Source organism: Nansenia antarctica, assembly GCF_963989245.1.
Source record: "Nansenia antarctica genome assembly, chromosome: 6".
In the NCBI taxonomy this organism is placed as follows: domain Eukaryota; kingdom Metazoa; phylum Chordata; class Actinopteri; order Argentiniformes; family Microstomatidae; genus Nansenia; species Nansenia antarctica.
Genome location: NC_137676.1, coordinates 60,400,342 through 60,421,260, shown reverse-complemented (window position 1 = coordinate 60,421,260; position 20,919 = coordinate 60,400,342). Strand labels below are relative to the sequence as shown.

The following is a 20,919-nucleotide window of genomic DNA, read 5'->3' as shown; positions in this document are numbered from 1 at the left end:
AAAAACCGATTTTGTTTTTTTTTTTTTTTTTTTTTCCTGGGGAAGACAGATAACTGAACAGAAAACATAGGAGGACGTAACAGTACCGGTATGTAAACCATGAAGGCCACGTTTATGATGTCTTTTATACAGCCATATCACTGACTTGGGCTTCAGGCCCTAACTGGGTGATAGGCCAGACTTTTACTATGCCATAAACATGGGTCTGCGTTTGCTTGGTGCCTAATGGATCAAAACTTTTGTCTAAAAAGCAAAAAATATGTAGGCTATCCAGTCAGTAGGCCTACAGTTATGTATTTTTTTAAAATCGGTATCGGTATCGGTTGATCTTGAGGAAAAAAATCGGTGATCGGTATCGGCCCCAAAAATTCAGATCGGAGCATCCCTAATGGAGAGAGGGAGGTGTTTTGGTAAGGAGGGAGGGAGGTAGGTGTGTTGGTAAGGAGGGAGGGAGGGAGGTGGGTTGGTAAGGAGAGAGGGAGGGAGGGAGGTGTGTTGGTAAGGAGGGAGGGAGGGAGGTAGGTGGGTTGGTAAGGAGGGAGGGAGGGAGGAAGGGAGGGAGGAAGGTGGATTGGTAAGGAGGGAGGGAGGTAGGTGGGTTGGTAAGGAGAGAGGGAGGGAGGTAGGTGGGTTGGTAAGGAGAGAGGGAGGGAGGGAGGTGTGTTGGTAAGGAGGGAGGGAGGGAGGGAGGTGGGTTGGTAAGGAGGGAGGGAGGGAGGTGGGTTGGTAAGGAGAGAGGGAGGGAGGGAGGTGTGTTGGTAAGGAGGGAGGGAGGGAGGGAGGTGGGTTGGTAAGGAGAGAGGGAGGTGGGTGGTAAGGAGAGAGGGAGGTGGATTGGTAAGGAGGGAGGGAGGGAGGTGGGTGGGTTGGTAAGGAGGGAGGGAGGGAGGAAGGAAGGTGGATTGGTAAGGAGGGAGGTATAGGGATGGGAATTGTTAAGATGTTATCGATACCAATGCCATTATCTTGGTCCAATTCTTTATCGATTCCCTTATATTTCCTGATCAATTTTCTGAGTGGAAAAAAGTAGGCCTACACAGGTTTTCAGCATTAACACAGCTGTTTTATTCTGTCTTGAGTCTCTGAAGTGAATGTGTAGAACGTCTGCCTAATAACAATTGAACGTGTTAACATTAATTACAATGCTCCTTTTCTCAAAAGGATATAACTTGGAAAACAAATCTAAAACTGAGTAACAATCCTCTTTAAAAAAATAGGCATGTATGCCTAGTAACATTTGAATAAATTACAATACAAAAGGGAATAAGCTTGAACCAAATATAAAATGTAACTGGCACACAAACAATTCTTCTTCTTCTTTAGATTTTAGGTGTGGCTAAAACAAGATCACGTGAAGACTGATGTTTGTCCTATTTAGAAAAGAGGCTACAGTGCAGCCAGCAGTATCATTATACTATACATACTGATAATAATTAAACTATGCATTTTAGTTTTTTAAATATATGTTCAGTTGTCTCATTAATTGGAAGAGTACCGTAACTTCATAATAGAATTACCATATAATAAAAGTTTGTTTGAGACAAAGAAATGTTAACACAATGGCAGCACTATCTGGCATGGAGCACAAAGTATCAATGGGCATGTTATTATTCAGTGGCAGCGACATGCAGGTTGTCTACCATTTAGAATCCACAACACTGTATTTCGTTTGACTTTGTCACTATTTAAATAGATAGCTGATATGTTATCTCAAACAAAGTTTGCGAGGGAGTGAGGCAGGGAGGGTGGGAAGGAGGGAGGGAGGGAGGTGGGTTGGTAGTTACCTGTGAGCTGGGATCCTTGCTTCTCTGAGCTGACAGGAAAGCTACGGCCATGAAATATTCAGGCCACTCCAGATAGTCATCCCTCTTCTTGGTCCCATCAGAGGCCTGGGTCCTGGGTGGAGGGGTGGGGGAGAGAAAGACAGAAAAGGTAGGAGGGAAAGAGGAAAGGGGAGGGAGAGGGGTGAGAAGAGGAAGAGGGACGAAGGTCGGAGATGGAGAAAGGTAAGCCAGATTAGAGAAGGGGGTGAGCGATAGTGAAAGGGTGAGGGAGCGAGATAAGCGAGAGGAAAGGAATAGGAGGGGGTGACATGGTGGGGTGGAGAGATGAGTGACATGTTCAACGGCTTGTTCATGGGAAAAAGTAGCAGTATGGGTCAGGGACATCATTCAGCATGTTTCACTCAAGGACAACACACCGCATCATCTCGTCATCACAAGGTCCCTGGGTCCCTGTCGACTCTGGCCATCGACATATCCTGCATGTCATTTCCCCCCTCTCTCTCACCCATCCTTCCAGTCAATCTCTACTGTCTCTATCCCTATAAAGCAGACATGCCCTAAAACTGAAACTGAAAGTCTGGATGGCAGAGCAGGCATTCCGATACTAACTTCCAGAGAGTTCCAGCTTTTGCAGGGTATGTATTAACATAACAGATGAACCACCATTCTCCAGGGAAGGCTTTCCCCGCGTCAGTCTTCACTTGGCATCCACTTATACAGATGGACCTCCATTAATCACATCGCTGTACTCGCCTAAAATCTTTAATTCCTCACCATACCTCCCCCCTGACAAATCACAACGGTCACAGACATAGGACTACTAGAACGGCCGTTCCCATTCAAAGCAATGCCGTCGTTGGATTCCGGTTCTGCGGGCGATGCTGAGGGGCAGCTGCTGTTCTGATCCCCCCGCTGCATTAGCATAAGCTAGGTGATTTCAGAAAGAAAACAGGCTTGCCAGCATGGGGACAGCCACCATGCTGGGAGGTATTAGACCAGACGCCTTGGAATGCCAACATCTTTGTTGTGTGGAGAGACAAAAGGTCACAAAAACGTGACCAAACTGTTTAAGTCTAACACCACGTGCACCAAGTGTAAACTGGTCTCCGTTAAGAGTAGTCTAGACAAATAGGGTAGAGAAAAAGCACTGCAGAATGTTCTGAAACATTATGCCTGAAGCCTTTGCATTGCGAAATGTCATCAACATGTCATCTCTATTCCAACTTCAACAAGCATGGGGAACAGATGAGCAGCAACAAGCATGGAAAGAGTGGGCACCATCAGCCAGGGTAATGGTGTGATGAAGATGGGGAGGTCCCATCTCCTCTCCTCTCCTCTCCAACCCCTGGTCTCTTCTCCTCTCCTCTCCTACCCCAGGCCTCCTCTCCTCTCCTACCCCAGGCCTCCTCTCCTCTCCTCTCCTCTCCTCTCTTCTCCTCTCCTCTCCTACCCCAGGCCTCTTCTCCTCTCCTCTCCTACCCCAGGCCTCCTCTCCTCTACTCTCTTCTCCTCTCCTCTCCTACCCCAGGCCTCCTCTACTCTACTCTACTCTCCTCTCCTCTCCTCTCCTCTCCTCTCCTCTCCTCTCCTCTCCTCTCCTCTCCTCTCCTCTCCTCTCCTCTCCTCTCCTCTCCTCTCCTCTCCCTGCTACAGAACAAGAGCTCCTTCAGGTGTGTGTGACAGAAGAGGGTTAAGCTGGAGTGCTCCTTGCATTTGACACAGAGTAGTCTAGATGACAACATTGCCATTGCACAAGCAGTCCAGCTGGGATGGGAGAACAGAGAAAACATCACTAGAAAAGGGCCACCGCTGATGTTTCACTAGCAAGACACGAAGAAGCTCCATAGAAGGATAGCAGGATCCTTATCCTCACACCTCACACACACACACCCCCACACACACATCCTTATTCTTCATGTAACACATTCCACCCCTGAGTCTCCCACTTCAGGGCTGTGGGGACTGAGGGTGAAGATCACAAGCTATATATAAGAATGGTTCACTGGAGAAAGACTGGGCCTAGGTGATAATACTGTCTGGCACTGAGAATGTCACCTCGCAGAGTTCCCTTCCGGAGAGTCTGGCAGCGGCAGACAAATGACCGAAAGGGATATTTTAATATAGGCCTATCTGATCTGACATTTGAGAAATTTACCGTTTGACATTGGGGTGCATTTAAAGCATTAGGGGGTCCACCCACGATACTCAGAATGAATGAATGGTCTTTATTGTCATTGCTACAGTACAGGTACCAAACAACGACATTTAGGAATGACAAAACTTCACATTTGGATTATGGTAGGCTAATTAATCTAGGCACACACAGACGCAGTAGACGCAGTAGATCTTCAAGTGTTTAGAAATCCATTATTACTGTCTGATAATGACACAACCAAATGTCCTTGTCATAAAGGCTGTGTTATTGGTTGGTCAAGTTGCAGTTTACGGAAAGAAAAAAAAGTACCTAAAAAGCCTGCAGAGGTCTGGAAAATGGTCTTACAGAGAGATGAGACAAAAATGATCATGCAAGAGAGTGATTACAAGAGGAATGTCTGGAGAAAAAAGGATCTGCCAAGATGTACAGCATACCACCTCATCTGTGAAACATGCAATGGTTGAGTGGGTGTAATGGTTTGGGAAAGTAGAGCTGCCACAAGAACTGTCACTTACATTTACATTTAGGACATTTAGCTGACGCCTTTATCCAAAGCCACAAGTATATTTGTCTAAAGTAAGTGAATCATCAGTCTTCATAAGAAAAAAATTATCTGGACCAGGGGCCATTGGCAGTCTCTATGCTAGAAGAAGGACGGACAACTTTAAATTGTTATTATGTACAGTAGAGAAACTGTACAGGGGGGTAGTGGGGATGAAGAGGTCTTTAGGAGGTGAGTCAATATGTAGCCTGAAGACATGGGTCTTTAGTCTATGGCAATAGGCCTGAATCAAGCACATCAGCCCCAACAGATATTTTATGGTAAATTTTACGCAGGGCATCTAGTAGATCACAAGTAGAAGATTTGCAAGTGGTTGACTGATCTCACATCGAGCCAACTGGGGGCTGGGAGATGGGGTAGCAGTCGACCGACTGACCAGGGTCAGCCGAACCACCGTTTCTCTCAAATAACTGTCTGTCAGGTGTCTCTCCTGTGTGTATGGTTATTACAATGCTTCTAATGAGGGTTAGAGATTGTGGGCCCTATTATGCACTTCTTAACTTGCCGTCTTAACTCTTAATTAAGAAGCACCGCCAGGTTAAGACCTACCGCCACCCTTATTATGCGCTTCATAGGCGCTACTGCTATTATGCCGGTGTCGATAGGCGCCCACACATAAGACGTAATACTCCCGTGCATATATTACTCATTGTGGGAGTGTTCATATGTTAATGAAGTGCACTAGGCCACCCCTGCTATTATGCGATCTGACTTTGCTCCTAGAGCTAAGAGAAGTGGTTTGAAAAGTTCTTAAGTTTAGACTTCATGCACGTTTTGAAACACGAGCGCGCCTCCGCGGTTTGCGCATGCATGTGGGCACACATGAACACGCACGTGGCTCCACGGCAAGACGTCAATTACGGTCACAGTATAAATGCTTTATTTCAGAAGGGAGAGGCAGAGAAGCGCGCTGACCTCCTTCTTAGGACTTCCATAATAGCATAGCGCTAATGACTCAACGCAGCCGGTTCTTAAAGGGAATGGCACCTGGCACGCTGATTGGGTTGATTGAGAAGACGCCCAAAACACACCCATGACTAATTTCTTTGCTTAGCGCCGGGTTTTAGGCGCCCACTACCGCACGCATAATAGCAAAGTGGCCTTGACCACGCCTCCACGTCTTACGTTTAGATCTACCGCCTCGTCTTATTGCTTAAGACTTATGAAGTGCATAATAGGGCCCTGTGTCTAATGGACACAACTTGTTATACAACTTCATGATGTTACAGCTGACAGCAGCAGAGTGTACAGAAACGTGTCTGCTCGAGTACAAGCAAATGCCTTCAAATTCATTGGATGGCACTTAATCATACAGTAAGACAATAACCCCAGACACACTGCCATCATAACTACTTGAACTACTAATTGAAATCAAGTGCAATACTGAAACACAAATGTGTACATTTCAAACCTGCAAACTGCGACACTTTAAATGAATGTGCAATAACACTATGTGCAATATGACAACCCTAGGGTACATAAGATTCAGAGAATAGGAAATGTTAGAATAGGTATAGCATAGCATAGAGTACAGCACAGTGTTTTATTTGTATAGTGGATAGTGTACATAGCCTTTATTTATGTAAACCAGCTCCTTTCCCTTCTTGTTTTTAGTTTTTTTTTTTTTCTAGCACCAGGGGAGCCCCCCCTCCCAAATTTCGTTGTTTGGTACCTGTACTATATTAATGACAATAAAGACCATTACATTCATTCATTCAACTAGTACGTTTTTATTCTGAATGGGACTTCAGTTACTTCCTGAAACCCAGGAGTGACCACGCCCCCTCTCCCCTAAAATATATGGTGGCTTTATTTATTTATTTAATACATTTTAAATATCATTGTTAGCTTATTTTCTAGGCAGTCGAATTTATCTAGAAAATACGTCCACGAAAAGGTGTGCACACCACGCATGCGCAGTGGGGTAAACCAGTTGGCTGAACTATGCACGTTGTCGTCCTGTAGTACTTCTCAACTCATTTGACAGTTCAGGCAGTGTCTTCTAAAACATCCAATATGCCTTTCAACATGATATCCCTCTCTTTACATCATCTTCTCTGCCACATTTGGACATGTCCTCCCTCTCTCCCTCCCTCTCTGTTGCTCACCTGTGTCCTAATCTACCTGCTGTTGCTGTGTTCATTTGGCAACAATAGCCAACAGCTGGCAGCCATGTCCATCGTGTATAAACATGCGTTCATCCCCACAGAGGACTTGTCCACAACAAACACAGGAAACTGAGCTGTCTGCAACTGGGCATCACACTGCACCCCGCTAGCGCTGTGTCTCTACGGTCACACGTAAAAGTACAGAAAGTAACATAGAAAAGTTACCCCTTCAGCTCAAGCGTCTGTTCGTGTGTTTCTTGGTTCATTTTCAACACAAACGTGTGAAGTCGCCGGTCAGTCTGTGTGCTGTCCTGGCCGAGACGTGTTGACAGTGAGGGAAATTTAGTTCGTAAATTCGCTCTGAGAGCGCCGGAGCGCACACTGGGTTCAACGTCATAAAGAGACCGAGTCATTTGATTGGACAAGAGGCATTCCATGAGTGCTGATCAGATTTTCCAGACCGAACGTACGAACGCAGCCAACATGAAATTCTCCCGCGCCTTTCGAAGGCTGTCGACGTTGTTCAGCCCATATTTGGGCTGCGGAAGTACGCGTGTTTGTCTTGTTGAGAAATGTTTAGCCAGAGTAGAAGTGATGTGTACTAGGTTTTCAAATGGTGATTTATTAAACGCGTGCTTGTGTCTGGAGAACTCCAATCCGTGTACTAACATTGTGTTTATTATACAATAATATATAATAATAATAATAATAATAATAATAATATATAATAATAATATGTATACTGGTACAGTATGTAGGCTGCGATACCGTCCCTGGCCGCTGCGTGGCAGTGGCGTGTCTGGTTAAAACTTGGAACATTGGAAACAAGTTGCAACCGTGTCATCTTGAGGTTGTCTGTCTGTCTGTCTGTTGTTTCCTTATGGAGAATGTTCCAAACCACTCTGCTCTTCATGTGACAGTGATGCCAGAGAGGTTTTTATTTATTGATTACCGCCACATTTCCATTTAAATAACATTCATATTAGTCTTCACATTAGACAGTCCACCATAAGGGCCTGCAGACTACTGACAGCTTGGGATGTGGAGTGGCATTGTATCTGGAATAATGCGAAACATTAACATCTCTTTTCAATATCAATTCACTTAGGCCCTACATGTATATGTAACGGAGTAGAAAGGTCAAGTTCAATTATAGCTAAAATAGGTATAAACTGCGCCCTTTAGGGGTTTAATGACGTGGTATATCCGGGGTGTGTCCGTGACCCGGATGCTGTGTCCGTGACCCGGATGCTGTGTCCGTGACCCGGATGCTGTGTAAATATAGCTGGACAGTGCAATTGCACGGGACGTAACGTGATCTCCCTCAGTTCATTCTTAACCACTGATGCGGTAAGGTCATGTTTTCTGCAGGGTCTGAGATCGCATATAATTTAAGAGATTATTAATGTACCTATGTTTTATTTGAATGTTTGATAAGTAAGATAGCTGTTTTGAGTTTCTCATTCATAGTATGTTAGTTTGGAACATATCACAAGTTTGTTAATGTGAGTTTTCTGTTGTTAGCAATGATGGCGCTAACGTGAATGTCCGTGTGTAACATCATTTTAGAATGTAGCTCGATGACCCTGCAAGTCCCGTGTCCAGAAATTGATGCACTGTTTTCTACAGGTAATATTATTATTGTTGTGTTATTATATGTCTGTTGTTCTGTTAGTAGACCGTATTGTATGAGGTTGGGTCTTCCACCTCGCTAGTTTGCAACACGCTCGCGGCTTACCTAGCAGTCAGGTTGCAGCCATTGTTGCACGTGGTGCGCATGCGTATTCCAAGTGCGTGGGTTTTCCATGCATTTGGATGTTATGATTTCTTGTTGTTGCTGTTAAATGAATACCACTATATGATCACACAAGTGAAGATTTATGTAGTCTACACATTTTGTATTTTTGTTTCATATTATTGTTATAATTTGTGTAGTATGAGTGACTACTGTATGCGGAGTTCATTCTTAACCACTGATGCGAATGTAGCTCGATGACCCTGCAAGTCCCGTGTCCAGAAATTGATGCACTGTTTTCTACAGAATAAATGAACGTGAGCCATCCAGCTGAGAGTGATTCATGAAAAGATACACCCCGTCACATATATGCATATGCAGGTATTTTAAGATATAATGTGCATGGTTTACTACTCGATCTTTTCAGTTTGTAAAGCGTCTTTGAGTGTCTAGAAAAGCGCTATATAAGTCTAATGTATTATTATTATTATTATTATTATTATTATGGTTGGTATAGGCTGGTGACTTATTTATTCATGTTTATAGTTTTATTTGGTTGATGAGTGAGTCTGGGGGTCAAACAAGAACCGTTCAGATGATTTCGTGAAAAATGTTTGAGGACTAAAAATGTAGGTCCTATGTCGAGAAACACGGGTGGAACAGCTCGACCCAGCCTCACAGCTCTACTCACCATCAGTGCAATCTGAGCAGTTTAGCCAATGAAGGAGGAGGATTTAACCAAAGGCCTCAAAGCCATGACTGCAAACTACAAAAATGCTGTGGAATTCATATGCAGCTAAACCACAAGTAGAGCAGAGAGCGGCTGACCTAACACTACAAAAATGTGCTTACAACTACACCGCACAAAGGAAAGCTGCAAGGAAACTGATGAACAAGTGCTTATTGATACGTATTTACTTATTTCTCACGGGAAGATTTCCCTCTCTGATGTTATGCTTAATCGAGATATTCTATTAAGTATTTATTTTGACCTTCGACTGCGTGTTTGTTCAAACGAATCATATCATAAAAGGATGTAGCTGAAATGTGTGTGCTTTTCCACTTCATAAGATGATGGGAGCCACATTCCTTTTATCGATTGATCAATTACTTGTGGGGGGAAAGTATAGTAACTTTTTGGTTATTAAATACATTTCATGCTTATTCAGCAGATATGATCATATGCTGCAATGTCCTCCACCACCAAATTCAGTTTGGAAACAGGCTGAACAAAAACAGAGATGTTTACAGAGAGAATTATTTATTTGATCATCCTGCGCAGTCAGCAAAAATGATACCCGGCCCTGAACACTTCTCTCCTCCTGCTAACAGTATTTCCATATCCTCCTCCCTCCCTCCCTCTCTCCTTCTCACTCTCCTCCTTCCTTCTCCTGTATTCTTCACCTCTTTATGACCCCTCTATTGCAAACCAAGATCCCTCTCCTTTCTACTCCTATCTCTCTCTCTCTCTCTCCATCTCTCTCTCTCTCTCTCTCTCTCTCTCTCTCTCTCTCTCTCTCTCTGTGTGTGTGTGTGTCTGTCAATCTCTACCAAACTCACCACCTTCCTGGTCTGTGGAGTGGAGGAAGATGTCCTGGCTCACACATCTGTATTTCACAAGATCAACCTACAGGAGGTGGTTCTGTCACTGAAAAAAAAGGTTTTAAAGTCTCTTGATAACAGAAAAAAATAATTTTACTATTTGAGTGGTTTGGGTTTTTGTTGTTCAGTTTCAGAGTTCACTCAAGACAAGGTCTTGCGCTTTGCAGTGACTTTTATGACTTTTCAACGTATAAGGACGCGATATTTCAACACACTTAAAACAATGATGCTATTATTGACGGAGAATCAACAGGTCTCTAAAGAAGTACCCATGGATGTCGAATAGAACATAATATATACACCTAATAATAACTAATACGAGATTTGAAAATGTCTGTTTTTTAGTTTTGTATTTTAGGATTGTTATGTATAGCCCCTAGGCCTACTTAATTTACACTGACTTGGATGTTATGAGCCAATGTTACATAATCTAGTCTTTTTTTATAATACATAGTCCTACACATCGCTTTCAATTGTTGTTGCTGAAATTCAAGATCAGCTCCCAGGCAGATGTATTTCATTTCACGTGTGTCCCATTATCAGTGACAGGACAGGACCACACTACAGGTGTACCTGTCTTAAGTTTAGCATAACATTCCTTCATGAATGAATGAATGAATGAATGAATGGTCTTTATTGTCATTAATATAGTACAGGTACCATAGAACGAAATTTGGGAGGGGTGGCTCCCCTGGTGCTAGGAAAAAAAGAATACTAAAAACAAGAAGGGAAAGGAGCTGGTTTACATAAATAATGTCTGAAGTTGTAGTTTGTTGTAGTTTGTTGAAGTTGTAGTTTGTATGACTTACTTTGTATCATCCGGACGGGACAGCAGCACCCCGGGTTAAGGTTATAGGGTTAAGGTTATAGGGTTAAGGTTATAGGGTTAAGGTTATAGGGTTAAGGTTATAGGGTTAAGGTTAGGGTTAAGGTTCTAGGGTTAAGGTTCTAGGGTTAAGGTTAGGGTTAAGGTTAGGGTTAAGGTTATAGGGTTAAGGTTATAGGGTTAAGGTTATAGGGTTAAGGTTATAGGGTTAAGGTTAGGGTTAAGGTTATAGGGTTAAGGTTATAGGGTTAAGGTTATAGGGTTAAGGTTATAGGGTTAAGGTTAGGATTTAGGATGTCAGTAAAGGGTTAAGTCGCAGGAATGTCCCACTCAGGAATGTGCATGCAAATGTATGCTAAGCGTATGCTAATGAGCTGTTGGCCGGGAACGGAGTCAAGTCGGTCCGGGGCGACGAGGAACTAAGATGGAGGGTAGCAGGGGAAGGCAAAACATGGACCTGCTGCACTAGTTTAGCCTTTTACTAGTGTTGCTTTAACTTTCACTACCCTACGGCTACGTTCGTCCCACAGATAACAGGCTACTTATGGCGGAACGTTTAGCAGCCGACCATGCTTCGTAAGGGGAGCGGGGAGCTGCCTCTACCGGACGGCTGGGAGGAGGCGAGGGACTGGGACGGGAAAGTCTTCTACGTCGACCACAACACCCAACAAACCAGCTGGATAGACCCCAGGGACAGGTAAGATAGAACTATCTATCTATCTGTTCTATCTATCTATCTATCTATCTATCTATCTATCTATCTATCTATCTATCTATCTATCTATCTATCTATCTATCTATCTATCTATCTATTAGACTCGAGGGACAGGTAACAAACTAACTATCTATCTATCTGTTAGAGAAGTTTGGGAAGTGCACTCTTTATCAATAGTGCTGTTTGGGAAGTGCACTCTTTATCAATAGTGCTGTTTGGGAAGTGCACTCTTTATCAATAGTGCTGTCTGGGAAGTGCACTCTTTATCAATAGTGCTGTTTGGGAAGTGCACTCTTTATCAATAGTGCTGTGTGGGAAGTGCACTCTTTATCAATAGTGCTGTCTGGGAAGTGCACTCTTTATCAATAGTGCTGTTTGGGAAGTGCACTCTTTATCAATAGTGCTGTCTGGGAAGTGCACTCTTTATCAATAGTGCTGTTTGGGAAGTGCACTCTTTATCAATAGTGCTGTTTGGGAAGTGCACTCTTTATCAATAGTGCTGTTTGGGAAGTGCACTCTTTATCAATAGTGCTGTCTGGGAAGTGCACTCTTTATCAATAGTGCTGTTTGGGAAGTGCACTCTTTATCAATAGTGCTGTTTGGGAAGTGCACTCTTTATCAATAGTGCTGTCTGGGAAGTGCACTCTTTATCAATAGTGCTGTCTGGGAAGTGCACTCTTTATCAATAGTGCTGTCTGGGAAGTGCACTCTTTATCAATAGTGCTGTCTGGGAAGTGCACTCTTTATCAATAGTGCTGTCTGGGAAGTGCACTCTTTATCAATAGTGCTGTTTGGGAAGTGCACTCTTTATCAATAGTGCTGTTTGGGAAGTGCACTCTTTATCAATAGTGCTGTCTGGGAAGTGCACTCTTTATCAATAGTGCTGTTTGGGAAGTGCACTCTTTATCAATAGTGCTGTCTGGGAAGTGCACTCTTTATCAATAGTGCTGTCTGGGGAGTGCACTCTTTATCAATAGTGCTGTTTGGGAAGTGCACTCTTTATCAATAGTGCTGCCTGGGGAGTGCACTCTTTATCAATAGTGCTGTTTGGGAAGTGCACTCTTTATCAATAGTGCTGTTTGGGAAGTGCACTCTTTATCAATAGTGCTGTCTGGGAAGTGCACTCTTTATCAATAGTGCTGTCTGGGGAGTGCACTCTTTATCAATAGTGCTGTCTGGGGAGTGCACTCTTTATCAATAGTGCTGTAGTCAAACGACCCGAGTTTAGCTGACGTTTCGTTTTCACAACAACAGGACAGCAACAAGTACCTGCTGTCCAGGCTAACTGCTATGCCCATGTCGCTAGCTAGTTTGAGTAAGGCTGCGTTCGTAAATACGCTCTGGAAATCTGAGCAGCACTCGTGGAAGGCCTCTCGTCCAATCAAATGACTCGGTCCCCTTATGACGTTGAATCAGGTGTGCGATCCGGCGCTCTCAGAGCGAATTTACGAACGCACCATAAGTTACTATTTTTCGCTAAAGTTAAAAAGCACTGCAGCTCGAAAAGAGAGAGGGAGAATTTCAAGAACAAGGCTAGTTACAGTTAGTAGTGATAGTTGCGCCTAAGGCTTTGTGATTAAACACACAACTACATTCAGCTGACTTCTCCTCTTTTTGTTGTTGTTGAGTAAGTTGGTGGACTAGCTTAGCTTGGTTCATGAGCTGATGTACAATGGGCCAGCTAGCGGTACGAGTGTGTGGCTGCGTTCGTAAGTTCGCTCTGGTAATCTGATCAGCACTCGTGGAATGGCTCTCGTCCAATCAAATTACTCGGTCGCTCTATGACGTTGAAGCCAGTGTGCGCTCCGGCGCTCTCAGGGCAAATCTACGAACGCAGCCAGTGTGACAAGCGCTCAGACTAAACCAGTGGACCTGTGCATCATTCAGGACTGTTCCAGCTTCAGTGTGGTGGTGTACAGTAGTTTATGTAAGGTACAGTAGAACTGTAGACTTGTTTTTCCTGAGGTGTGTGTGTGTGTGTGTGTGTGTGTGTGTGTGTGTGTTTGTGTGTGTGTGGTTGTGGTTCTTTTCATCCTAAATGATCACCTTTCACAAGTTGCTCAATTTCTTGGGTCCATCCTTGAGACAAAGCTGTATTTTTGGTGTCATTTCTTTTGTTTATGTTGGCTTTATTAGTTGCAGGCACTAAGTTGCCCTCCGGAGATTGCTTACTTATATATTCTACAATCTATGATCTCTCGTTGTACAACAATAAACAATATCCCAATTCAGGAAGAGAATGCCCTGTAGCTTTCTCCACCATAGCCCGGGCTCAGAATGCCTTTGGTGTTGACCGTTATGGTCAAGCACCATACTTGTGATATTGAGAGTAAGACAAGAATACACCAGTAACATTTTTGAGGGGATAACTTGTAGGCTACCTGTATTGCGAAGCGATTGTGCAGCAAAACCGTTATAAAGACACTAAGATAATCTGCTCTGTCGTACTAGACCACTCCTGAAACACCTCACAGGTCCTCTTTGCAGAAGTGATGGAGAGAGAAATTGATGGATGGCTGGATCATTCATCATTCATCCATCCCTCCCTACATCCACTTCTGCAAAGAAGACCTGTGAGGTGTTTGGGATGGATGGATGGAGGGAGGGAGGGAGGGATCAGCCTACCCTCACCAAGTTGTAACAGTAACCCTTCGGCTGGACAAGCTAACCTGACCAGAGACCACGCATGTACTCTCCTCATTATAGTTCTATAGTGGCCCACAATATTTCTTATGAAATCATGATTTTCAAATCATTATTGGGTAAAAAAGTAGGCTAGGTGCTGTCTGTAGATTTTCCACTGAGCTTGAACAATCTATATGAGTGATGGCTGTGTGTGTATGTGAAGCGTACCATGGCCTCGCTGTTGCCAAACAGCTGTTTCGTATTCCCAACTCTTCCTACGTCCCAGGCCAGCAGCCTGGACCCTGTCAACACGCTGTATTCCCAGGCCATCTCAGATGGAGGTGTTTTGGAAACGGGGGATATTTGTTGCGGTCCAAGTGGACCCTCCCAGAACTGTCCGAGGCCTTGGCCTCACTCCATCCCCATGACAACAAGGACCTATTCAGCCAAGCACAGGGGACCCCGGCCTGTCGAGGGACACACCTTTTTGGCAGCGAACCGATCCTCCTCTCCCTCTATTTCTCTCCCTCACTCCCTAACTCTCTCTCCCTTGCTTCCTCACTCTCTCTGCCTCACTCTCTCTCCCTCAACAGCTTCACGGATGGGAGTGGTTTAACGTTGTGAAAAACAACATATTACAATGTTTTACCACAATTTAAAACTCTCTTCATCTCCTTGTCCACGCCTTTATCCTCTCTTTCCCCCTCTTTCTCCATCTCTCTCTGTCCCTCTTGTCGCCTCCGCTCTCATCCTCTCCTCTCCTCAATCTCTCTCCTCCATCTCTCTCCTCCTTCTCTCCTCTCCCCCTGACGTCTGAATGGCCCAGGCCTCAGATTTATAATCTTGACCAGGGTTGATTGGGACTGGGAGGGTAAGGGTTGAGTGGGACTGGGAGGGTGAGGGTTGAGTAGGGCTGGGAGGGTAAGGGTTGAGTGGGGCTGGGAGGGTAAGGGTTGAGTGGGGCTAGGAGGGTGAGGGTTGAGTGGGGCTAGGAGGGTAAGGGTTGAGTGGGGCTGGGAGGGTGAGGGTTGAGTGGGGCTGGGACAGTAAGGGTTGAGTGGGGCTGGGAGGGTGAGGGTTGAGTGGGGCTGGGAGGGTGAGGGTTGAGTGGGGCTGGGAGGGTAAGGGTTGAGTGGGGCTAGGAGGGTAAGGGTTGAGTGGGGCTGGGAGGGTGAGGGTTGAGTGGGGCTAGGAGGGTGAGGGTTGAGTGGGGCTAGGAGGGTGAGGGTTGAGTGGGGCTGGGAGGGTGAGGGTTGAGTGGGGCTAGGAGGGTGAGGGTTGAGTGGGGCTAGGAGGGTGAGGGTTGAGTGGGGCTAGGAGGGTGAGGGTTGAGTGGGGCTGGGAGGGTGAGGGTTGAGTGGGGCTGGGAGGGTGAGGGTTGAGTGGGGCTAGGAGGGTGAGGGTTGAGTGGGGCTGGGAGGGTGAGGGTTGAGTAGGGCTAGGAGGGTGAGGGTTGAGTGGGACTGGGAGGGGGAGGGTTGAGTGGGGCTGGGAGGGTGAGGGGTTGAGTCTGACTGGGAGGGTGAGGGTTGAGTGGGGCTGGGAGGGTGAGGGTTGAGTCTGACTGGGAGGGTGAGGGTTGAGTGGGGCTGGGAGGGTGAGGGTTGAGTCTGACTGGGAGGGTGAGGGTTGAGTGGGGCTAGGAGGGTGAGGGTTGAGTGGGGCTGGGAGGGTGAGGGTTGAGTGGGGCTGGGAGGGTGAGGGTTGAGTGGGGCTGGGAGGGTGAGGGTTGAGTGGGGCTGGGAGGGTGAGGGTTGAGTAGGGCTGGGAGGGTGAGGGGTTGAGTAGGGCTGGGAGGGTAAGGGTTGAGTCTGACTGGGAGGGTGAGGGTTGAGTCTGACTGGGAGGGTGAGGGTTGAGTGGGGCTAGGAGGGTGAGGGTTGAGTAGGGCTAGGAGGGTAAGGGTTGCAGTGTTTCCTCCAGGAATTTTTACCATGGTGGCGGGTAGTGCTGATTTTTTCGCGTGCACGCGCATGAAACGCGCACGCGCGCTCAAAACAACGACGTCATTTCAGCCAAAACTCGAAAATAAAATGTTTTCCTGTAAATTAAAAACAAGGGTAGTCCGTCCGTCCGTCCCTCTCTGGAATGGAATGGAATGGACTTTATTTGTCATTGCTACAGTACAGGTACCAGACAACGAAATGGTCCATTAAATAAAATGACACGGTTCAAATGTTCACGCCGGCAGTCCGGCTCTCACACATACTGGCAGCGTCCCGGTCTGACTTAGCTCTCGTTTGTGCACGGCTTTCTTTCTTTCCTTCCTTCCTTCCTTCCTTTATGTGAAGTGGCCGGTCCCGGGCACAGCTGCCTCGCATCCGCTCAACGAGCCCGGCGGTTCGGTGCTGCGCTGATTAGCGGATGCGGGACAGCTGTGTGAGCGGATCGCTCCATCTCTCATCTTGATGAAGATGAATGATCTTTATTGTCATTGTAACAGGTACAACGTAATTTAAATGAGGAATCACAAAACAGTTTTGCAAGCGCGTCGCTTCGCGCTTGTGGGTGTGTCTAGCGCTGTGAAGGTCTGAAAAGCGGCCTAAATCTTTTTTTTTTTTTTTTGGTTGAGAAATCTGCATGGTGGCGGAGGAAATTCCATTGTGGCGGACCGCCACGATGAAATGCATGTAGAGGAAACACTGGGTTGAGTGGGGCTAGGAGGGTGAGGGTTGAGTCTGACTGGGAGGGTGAGGGTTGAGTGGGGCTGGGAGGGTGAGGGTTGAGTAGGGCTGGGAGGGTGAGGGTTGAGTCTGACTGGGAAGGTGAGGGTTGAGTGGGGCTGGGAGGGTAAGGGTTGAGTCTGACTGGGAGGGTGAGGGTTGAGTGGGGCTGGGAGGGTAAGGGTTGAGTCTGACTGGGAGGGTGAGGGTTGAGTCTGGCTAGGAGGGTGAGGGTTGAGTAGGGCTGGGAGGGTGAGGGGTTGAGTAGGGCTGGGAGGGTGAGGGTTGAGTGGAGCAGTACATTCCTGAGTCCACCCGCCTGAAGCCCCCTGAAAAAATACCTAATTTATTGGTCTCCCTAAAACACAGCCACCACCTCCTCCTGCCAAGAAATGTTTTAGGCTAGAGAAGAAGAAGAAGGAGAAGGAGGAGAAGGAGAAGGCATAGATAGAATTCCAGGCCATGTGTCCCCAGGGCCAGCCCATTCTTCAGCCCATCTGGGTTTAATGGGGCCTAGCCATCAGGCCTAGCCCTGTTTAATTGTGGCAAGTCTTTTTTGGGGGTGGCAGTGGGGCGGGGAGGTCTGGGGGGCGGGGCTGGGGGGGGGGACCTCTTGTCGACACGAAAAGAACGGACAAAAATAAAAGAAACAACGTAAATCTTAGCTTTTCAAAGCCTTTGAGAGAGCGGGCTGGGGGAGACAAAAACAAGTGTAGTTGCCACGGATACGGGCAAACATGGCCACGTCCAGTGTGCGACACACACGGTCGTCCGTGGCTTCTCCTGGCTGTCCACTCATACCCAGACCCCCTCTACCCAGGCTGGCGACATTCGGCCTTACCGCAGACTCTGTAGAACAGATTAGGCCTACCTGATGGTAACACTACCTACACGTTGGTCCACTAGTCCTTTCATGCATTTGGCTGGCGGGGAAAGTGTCTGGGAAGGAGACTAACTCTGCGTCGCTCCCTCCTCTCCCACCGGGACTGGCAAGACCACAAGTCCAGGGCCCCGTTCCAATGGATTCATAATTCATCCCTCCTTCCTCCCTTTCCCTGAGGAACTCACTGATCTGACGTGATTCAAACAAGGCCAGTGCAAGCTTCCAAGCTTTTCATTGGCATCTCTCCAAAAATGTTTTGTTTGATTAAAGTCAGGTGCCACACACAAGTCAAGTGATTATCCTGCCACAAGGTAAGGAGGAGGGCCAAACAGCCAATAGTAACAGCTCAGTAAGCTGAGCAAGGTCTTGACTCGTTGATTTGTTGAATCAGTTTTGATAGTGCTGGGCAGAAACAAAAGCATGCTGGACGATGATCTGTAACTACCAGTACTCTCCTATGCTGTGGGGTTTCTAGTATTTTAGTAACAAAGACATTGTCTCCCCCACTCCAAAATTGGCCTCACATCTATCAGGCCTTATGGATGCGTTGTAATGGTTCGGGTTGTCAGAGCCCGGTGCTTTCAGGGACAAAAGTTCAGACTAATCGTTACCGCTCGCGCTCTCAAAAGAACCAAGAGGAAGCGCTGTGACACCTTTATTAGCGTTAGCGTCCGCTTGACTGTTGTTTCAGGTTGTTCTTCACCATCAGAGCCTCAGGCGTGGAGATGCTGACAGGGACGATGACTCCTCTACCGAGGTGGTGTCTGTCTGCAGTGTTTAACCGTCCCCTCCCTCTGCACCCCTCCACCGTCACACTCTACAATGTGAAGAATTAGCCTAGACGATCACAGTGGCGACTGCCCTATCCCCCACCTCTGTTGTCTGCATCTTATCACACCCTCACATACTGTGCCCCCCCCCTCCCCCTCTCTCCCCTCTTTTACCTGGCAGATGGGTGTATAAAGGATGTTTGGCTGCTCCTCTGTCTCATCAGAAGGCCCAGATATCTTATCTCCGTCTCAGGCTCCAGGCCGCTCTTTGTGTCCCGGCGCAGTGATTCATCCTGACCACGGAGGGAGGGAGGATAAAGCATTCCTCCTTTGGCGTTCATTCATTTCTCTGTGTGGGACGTTCTTGGTTGCAACCATGCCTATTGTGTGAAGGGAGTGGGGGGGGGCAGGGGGGGGTGGGTTAATTTGTTGATGTATGTGCTGCTGGTGGTATCGAAGGTGAGCAGAGTGTGGTGTGTGTGTTCTGTGTGTTGTGTGTGTGTGTGTGTGTTCTCTCTCTTGAACACACATGCACACGCACACACACACAGGCACTCAGAATCACACACACACACACACACACACACACACACACATGCACACACACACACACACACACACACACACACACACACACACACACACACACACACACACACACACACACACAGAGGCACAAACACAGAGGCACACACACAGAAGGAGCTGTCCTTGGGGTTTTGAATGGATCTCACACAGAGGGGTTGTTACTCACAGTGGGCGAGCAACCAGCTGTTGATATTTGAGGCGAATCATACGTGTGTTCACACACACACACACACACACACACACACACACACTGATGTAAAGACGCGGCTGTCTGCTGAGATTAACACAATGCTCCCCCCCCCGTCCTGATACACTATCTGTGAAGTCGTGGTGATGTTACCTGTGAGGGGTCGTCATGGCACCGGCAGGCAGAGCGGTGGCTCATTACTTCCCTCGGGGTGGAAGGGGGACGGGGGGGGGGAGGGGGAGAGTTCAAAGTTCACCGGCGGCATACGGAGCGGGATAGTCGGCCCCGGCCCCGCTGAGCAGACATTCCGCGCATTCCGGCTGTCTAATTTTTAACGTTTACGGCCCGAGAGAGGCGGCCCGCATACCAGACTGACAGCCGCCCGCAGAGATCGCTCTGTGTGAGCGGAGAGAGAGAGAGAAAAGAGACAGTTTGAACGCGTGTCTGTCGGGGAGCGGTTGCGGTTGTTTTTGCTGATCGCTTCGGGAGCGCACCTGTGTTTACCAGGCACAAGGGTGTCGTGATGACGTGAGTCTTAGGGGCTGTGATCTCTATGTCGGTCAGGGGTCCCTTGTCTGCGCTCGTCAACCGCTGTCGGTGCTAATCCAAAATGCTAGTCTCCCCCCCCCCCCCACCCCGGTCGACTGGTTGCCTTGACAACCGGGTGACCCAGTCACACTCTCTGTCCCTCTTGATCTAACGCTCCGTGGCCCACAACTGATCCGGGCCACTCAGGTAACTCATTTACTGCCAATGGGGTGAATGAAGTCGCCCCAAATTGTCAATATATCCCAGAGTGCCACGGGTGACCTTTTATTCACCAAAAATACAAACATTCCATGAAACACTTCCATGTGATTTTGTGTGGTGTTTACCTAGCGACAACACTCTGATTGGCTACAACATGAAGTGTCATCATGTATTGTCTAGGTGGTGAGTGTTCTTCAGGAGTTTCTTTCATGTTCTTCCATGTTCTACTACTGGGTACCTGACACAACTCTTGACCACTAGCCTCAGAGCAGGGACTAAGTCCTGTGGTGCTCTGTGGCTCAGTTGGTAGAGTACAACGCTTAGGTTGTGGGTTCGATTCCCGCTGGGACCATAGACACTGGAAAATGTATACTTTCACTGCAGTGTATGCTTTGGATCAAAGCGTCAGGTAAATGGTGTGTGTTATAACTGTAGCCCAGCCACTCACGCCAGGCACACGCCTCCAAACACAGGTTGGGTTTGAGTCCTCTCCTTCCCTTTCCTGTCCTCCTCCTCCTTCCCTTTCCTGTCCTCCTCCTCCTCCTCCTTCCCTTTCCTGTCCTCCTCCTCCTCCTCCTTCCCTTTCCTCCTCCTCCTTTCCTTTCCTGTCTTCCTCCTCCTTCCCTTTCCTCCTCCTCCTTCCCTTTCCTCCTCCTCCTTTCCTTTCCTGTCCTCCTCCTCCTCCTTTCCTTTCCTGTCCTCCTCCTCCTTTCCTTTCCTGTCCTCCTCCTCCTCCTTTCCTGTCCTGTCCTCCTCCTCCTTTCCTTTCCTGTCCTCCTCCTCCTCCTTTCCTGTCCTGTCCTCCTCCTCCTTTCCTGTCCTCCTCCTCCTTTCCTGTTCTCCTTCCCTTTCCTGTCCTCCTCCTCCTCCTTTCCTCCTTTCCTTTCCTCCTCCTCCTTTCCTTTCCTGTCCTCCTCCTCCTCCTTTCCTTTCCTGTCCTCCTCCTTTCCTGTTCTCCTTCCCTTT

General features: G+C 47.1%; 1 protein-coding gene across 1 annotated transcript in view; it reads left to right on the top strand.

Moving 5' to 3' along the window:
- Positions 1–11,341: 11,341 nt before the first annotated feature.
- Positions 11,342–20,919, top strand: part of LOC308160779 (protein WWC2-like) — a gene marked incomplete at its 5' end in the record, with an annotated part of 33,188 nt that continues 23,610 nt past the window's right edge. Inside the window, one exon of the mRNA XM_080534718.1 lies at positions 11,342–11,469. Within this exon, the coding sequence (XP_080390844.1) occupies positions 11,342–11,469 (128 nt within the window). The remainder of the gene's footprint in view (positions 11,470–20,919) is intronic.